The 6,580-nt window shown below is 35.5% G+C and overlaps 1 protein-coding gene across 1 annotated transcript; it reads left to right on the plus strand.

Annotated features, from left to right (window-relative positions):
- Window positions 1-1,351: 1,351 nt before the first annotated feature.
- On the plus strand, window positions 1,352-6,020 carry LOC130733863 (protein NETWORKED 4A-like). The gene is made up of 4 exons (XM_057586142.1): window positions 1,352-1,508; window positions 2,787-2,896; window positions 2,981-3,086; window positions 3,837-6,020. The coding sequence occupies exons 2-4, from the start codon at window positions 2,879-2,881 to the stop codon at window positions 5,546-5,548; spliced, it is 1,836 nt and encodes a 611-aa protein (XP_057442125.1). The 5' UTR covers window positions 1,352-1,508; window positions 2,787-2,878; the 3' UTR covers window positions 5,549-6,020.
- The last annotated feature ends 560 nt before the right edge of the window (window positions 6,021-6,580 follow it).

Raw genomic sequence — 6,580 nt, forward strand, 5'->3', positions numbered from 1 at the left:
TATTTTTCACTACAACTTAACATAAATTTTGAAAACCATAATAATAGTAAATAATTTCGATGAAATATTATCAAGCTTAATTTCATGCTTTGAATGTGCAAAATATTTAATAGGATAACAAAGGTTTTTGCATACGATTAATATGCTTTCAAATGAAATTCTTTAATGAAATCAATTATGATTAAGCTTCAAATTTGGCATAATCAAACAATCTATGCACATATTAATTATGATTTGTTTTCTTAAATAATAACTAACGTTTTTACCCCATGCGTTGCACTGCGATATTTGATCTCATTATTTAGGCACGTATTAATAAATTAAGATATGAAAAAATGAACATTCAACCAAACAAAATCACAATGAGTGTCACACACACACACACACACACACACATATATAATAGTGTTTTCAATTTCAATTTATCATACCATTACTTATATTTACTCTTAGTTTTTTAAAAAAAATACTTAAGTAATATGAAAAATCATTTTGATAATCACACAAAATTTTACAAGTTGTGTGACACTCATTGTGATTTTTTTTTGTTGAATGCTCATTTTTTTTCATATCTTAATTTATTAATATGTGCCTAAATAATGAGATCATGTTCACCGTGCAACGCACAGGGTAAACGCTAGTTTTAATAATAACATTCATGCTGGGTTTACAGATCAAGAAAATGCGAGATGAAGATGAGATGAAGATATGATTAGCGCACAAAAAATGCACCCAATGCCTTCATATCTTAACAAAATGTCTTATGGACTTGTAGATCGATCATAAATCTAAAGACATCTAAGTCCCTTCCATAATGTTCCAACTTAGTCCCTTCCACAATTTACACAAGCTGAACACCGCAGGTATAAAATACATATATTAAATTAAAAAAATATTAGAATTGCAAGAGAAAATTAACATTAAAAATTTCTCATATGTGTATGCATACACAAGACTGGACTCAACGAGTACATGTTACAATGGTAAAATGTGATTGTTTGAATCCTTAAATTGAGAGTTTGGTTACTAGGAGTCTCAATCTTAAAAACCTTCGACCTTTACAACACCAGATCGGAATTGCGAAAGTAGTTTAACAAACTAAAAAAAAATACACACAAAAAGTGGATCATTAAACCAAAATATATAAGAAGTATGGGCAAGGTCAAGGACTAGGAGTAGCAAGAGAGAAGAATGAAGGGGGGTGTGAAAGTGACAAAGAGTGGGTTCTTAATGGACATTAAAATAGAAGATGGGTTTCCTTCCCGGGCACTTCCCTTTCTATTATACTTTCCTTTCCTTCCCTCATGGTCCCCACTAGCAATTTCAAACACCTCATTATTAACACCTTTGACATTTGAGTTTGACACACCCACAAACTTCTTTAATAAATACATATCTCTCAATTTTTCCATCCTCTCTCTTTCTCTCTGTTCCCAGATCCATTGCTTATTCTTGGAGCATCCGCACCTTCATCCAAACACGTCCCTAGCAGCCTAGCTTCTCTCAAAGTAAGCTCTTCCTCGATTAATTCTCTGTTTTTTTTTCTCTTTTGATTATTACTATTGTAGTGTTTTGTTGTTGTTGTTTGTTATCTTGTGATTGTGGTTGATGAATGATGATGATGAATGAAAGGTGAAGAAAACAGAGTTTTCATTTCATGCATGTTTGTCTTCATTCACTGTCATCTCATCCTCATCCACCACCGCAATCGCAACCTTGTTTTCTTTTGACCAGTTTTGGATTCTTCGATGTGTCGAATTACACAAATAACCACAATGTCACCTACATATTTACAAATGAACCATCCAAATCCTTTCATTGAAGGTTTGTTTTTTTTTCATTTCAATTATTTTTTTGGGGAAAACTCTCAGTTTAAGAATTAAGATAGATTTTTATGAGAAAATGAATATTACAATATTGTTCTCAAACATCATATTTTTACGCTATTTTTGTCTTATTTCTCTCCATTTTTATCAAAAAAAAAGGATTTTTGATCAATGATAATTCCATCTAGCCAAACATAAGAAAAAAATATTAAAATATCAGCTAAAAAAATTGAGATGATTATTGAATATTTTTTTGTCATAAATATTTATAAAATGAATAAATTTGCTATCATCGTTACGCAAATTATTTATTAGTTTTATTAAATTCAAAGATGTTTGTGTGTGTAAATAAGTAACCAGTAACCACCACGTTTGTGAGCGGGCGATTGCACAGTACGACGCGTGTGTATAGGCATAGCTGTGTTTGAGGCATAGCCAGTTGTCCCATGATGTTGGGGAAGAAATAAAAATAAATAAATAAAAGTTAGTCAAATTCTTTGGCTATTTATTTATTATTTTGAGTTTTGAAATTTAAATTTGTCCGCGCAAAACTCATACTTTTGCACTTTGGTCTGATAATTTTTAGGGAAAATCAATTGGTGTAACTATACATCTATCATTCTATTTAAAAATGTATACCGCAATTTAAAAGTGCGGTATGAAAAAAATATAAAATGCATACCTTAACTTAAAGTAAGTGAGGTATGCATTTTTTTCATACCTCAACTTGAGTTGCGGTGTGCACAAGGATGACATGAATAGGTCTATTGGGGGCACTAATAGATTTTTCCTAATTTTTACTGCTTGTCTTGGCCTTTTCAATTTTCAATATTTGCTGAACATGTTTGGTGAGGGTCCACTAATAGCTGTCATCATCTTAATTTTGTTTTGTTGTTACTACTACTATATTTTAAAATGATATTGCGTTATGCTAACTATTTGCTTAAATTTTGAATGCAGATATTTGTCTTTTCCTTTGGTGGGTTTATTCTTTGGGTGTAGAAGAGTTTCATTTTTCACCAGCTAGCTAGCTAGCACTTTGCTGGCAACAAATGGCTGCTGCTTCAGGGGTGAGTGTCATGGAATTTGAAGCATATTAGAAAAATCATGGGTTCATTTCACACATATAATGATTGTTGGTTTTTTTCTTTCAGTATAACAAGCAAATGAAGAGGTTGGAATCAAGGAAGTCACATTCATGGTGGTGGGATAGTCACATCAGTCCCAAGAATTCTAAGTGGCTCTCAGATAATCTTGAAGGTAGGTAAATTACAATTGAAATGGTCTTATAGCTAGTTAGCCTTCTTTCCTTGATTCCTCTATAATACAATATCAAATTGTAGAAAGAAAGGAGTGTGCCAAATAAAGGATGCAGCTTTTGCTTTTCTAGTAATACATGCACTGTGTTTGGAATAGCTGAAAGATGTAAGAGAGCAAGAGAAGAGAAATGGAGTCCTTCTCCCATTTGTTAGAGAAAGGGGAATAGAGAATGTTGAAGGGGAAGAGACCTTCCCTCTTTGGTAGGGAAAGAGGCTGGATAAACCTTCTCTCCTTATCCCCTTTCCCTTGGCATTGTGGATAAGGATTCCCAACAAGGAAGGTGGAGGAATTTTAATTCTTAATTTCTTATCGTGTTTGGTTATGATGTATGGTTAAGAGGGGAGGGAAGGAGAGGAAGGGAAATAACCTTTTTTTTTGTTTTGTTCAGGAGGGGAGGGGAGGAATTTCAAAACAATTTAATTTTTAATTCCCTTATTTTTAAAATACAATTTTAGGTTTCAAAAACATGAGGAAGGACACTTTTGTCATATGAATCATTTTCAATCCAAATACTCACTTTCGGAAGGGAGATAAAATTATTTTGGAGAAGCCTTAATCCCTTTTGTTCCCTTAGAATAGGTTTGTCATATGTTATAATCATATGTTATAAGGACACTTTTGTCATATGTTATAATCATATTTTCATTGCAATGTTGTCCTAAAAATTGTCAAAATGATGCTTAATCTCAGAGATGGACGGGAATGTGAAGCGAATGCTGAAGCTGATAGAAGCTGATGCAGATTCATTTGCCAAAAGAGCTGAGATGTATTATCAGAAGAGGCCAGAATTGGTTACTCTAGTTGAGGATTTCTACCGCGGTTACCGGTCTCTAGCTGAACGCTACGATCTTTTGACCGGAGAATTGCGGAAGAACATACCCTCTGATCTCCAATCCCATGGTTCAGGTATTTCTGACACTAGCTCTGAACCTTCCTCCACTTTGCCCTCTCCAAAGAAGGGGGGTCGCCATAAATCCGGCAACCGAGCTGCTGGGTTTGATTTCTTTCTTGGCTCCGGTGGAAATGGGTCTGATGCATACCAAAAAGATGGAGATGAGTCATCTACTATGACAGACTCTGAGGCGGAATCTGATGATTCATCAGTGAACAATTATTCAGCTGTCTTTGGGAACGGTAACGATCAGGGGGTGAACAGAAAAATAATGGAGTTGGAAGCCGAGCTCCGCGAGGTAAAAGGAAAGTTATGGACGCAGGAAGATGAACATTCAGAGGTTTCATCTAGGGGGGTAAGAACTGAGAATGAACAAGAACTGATGATTGTGAATGAAAAGTTAAGACTCTCAGAAGAAGAAATCACTAAACTGAAGATTGAGCTTGGAAATTACAGGTCCTTGGATTCAGAAAATATGGATTCTGGTGTTGAGTTATCATCGAGTAAAGAATACATCAAGACAGGAGAGGAAGCCCTGGAAGACAAGGCGTTAGAGGTTCAAGGAGGCATTGATGGGGTGGATAAGGAATCGTTTGAGCCAAATAGTGACATCGAGTCACTTGGGAAAGAGCTTAGAATCACCAAAGAAAATCTCAAGGCTGCGGAAACACAAGTTGCTTCACTTAAATCTGAGGCCAGTAAATCCTCAGAAAGAATTCAGAAGCTGCAGGATCAACTTGACTTGGCCCGAAAAGATGTTGCTTCGTGGAAAACCAAATTCAACAGCGAGAAAAGAGAAAACACCAGACTCCAAGAAAGGCTTGCGAGGATAAAAACTAGCCTATCAGACCGCGACCATGAGATCAGGGATTTGAAAACAGCCGTGTCTGATGCGGAGCAGAAAATCTTCCCGGAGAAAGCTCAGATGAGGTCTGAAATGACCAAGTTGCTCGAGGATCGGACTAATTTGGAAGAGCAGATCAGAGAATGGGAGTGCCGCGGCCGTTCTTTCGAAGAGGAGATCAGAAACATACTTTCTGAAAAATTAGAAATGGAGGAGGCACTCAAGGGTGAAATTGAGCTGTTAAAGGCAGAAATTGAGCAGAGAGAGAAAAATATAAAAGACCTCAATGAAAAGCTTGATACTTCAAAGTTAGAGAGAGATAATCTCATTGTAGAAGTTGGTTCACTCAAGGAAGAAGTGAAATCCAGAGATGGTAGGATTGAAAACATGGACAATCATTTGAACCAGCTGCACATGGAACATGTGAAACTGATTGCTGGAATGGAAGAGGCACATAGACAAGTGGAAGAACTGAAAGCAAAAGCTAAGCAACTCGAGGAAGAGGTTGAGAGGCGAAAAACCGAAATCTTAGAAGGGGCAGAAGAGAAACGTGAGGCCATACGACAGCTGTGCTTCTCCTTGGAGCACTACAGAAACGGTTATCATATGCTTCGCCAACATTTTACAGGGCATAAGCGGGTACGGGTTCCAGTTTTGGCTACCTGATTAAGTGTGTTTGGACTGGCGGTAAGTTTTCACGTTAAACCTTAAAATCACAGTGGAGCTTAAGCTACTGAGTGTAGCTTCAGATTTGGCTGTTGAGTTTCCAAACATGCTATGATATGTCTGAACAGGATCTTGTATATTTTTGCAACCTTCATTTCTGTGTATCTGGGGTATCTTTCTTATGCTTTTTGGTTGTGATGTATATGAGTCATGATCATGAGTGCTGAGAAGTGATAACCATGTTTTCATGGTTTATTTTCTTTTACACTTTGGCTTGTTAGGTAATACATTTATGCATTATGCTGAATTGCTGATGCTAAGTGCCATCAGGTTCTTGTAAGAATCTATGCTGGAGAACCCTTGCTTGAGGTGTCATAGAAGAGATTGATAAATAGCTCAGAGAGGAGTGCTAGCAACACTCACTTTTATGATTAGTCTGATATATATGAATGGTCGTGCAACTTTTTTTTAATGTTATGTTGCAAGTTGGTTTGTCTATTATAGAAAACAGTTTGTTTGGATATCCAATTGCCTCGCCTGATGCAAACGCAAACAGAATTTAGCATGCATTTCAAGACAATAATTGATGAATGAAATTCTAGATGGTTTGAGATGAAGTTTAGTTCACGTTGCACTAAATTGATATCCATATACACTTGAAAAAGAAAGGGAGGCTTTATTAACATTTGAAGACTTAATAATGACTTTGCTTGCAGACTATTGGATTGAGTTTGCAAATTTCGTAAGTTTGTTTAGTAAACTAGCTAGAAAACAACATAGATTTTCAGAGACATGAAAATTAGAAAAAGTGATTCCGGTTATGAGATTTATAATTTCAACATTTTTTGGCTTTCAAACTTCAAAAGTGATTTTAATTTATTAAAATAAAACCAATTTCTAATTATTTTTTTGGGCATTATCAAATTATTTCCATAATCGACAGTCATGAGACTAATTTTCGCAATGCTTGTAAATCATATTAAATGGGTAGACATCTCATAATAAATCTTTATCGATAACACAATGGTGTGA

The sequence above is a fragment of the Lotus japonicus genome, chromosome 1, assembly GCF_012489685.1.
Source record: "Lotus japonicus ecotype B-129 chromosome 1, LjGifu_v1.2".
Taxonomy (NCBI): domain Eukaryota; kingdom Viridiplantae; phylum Streptophyta; class Magnoliopsida; order Fabales; family Fabaceae; genus Lotus; species Lotus japonicus.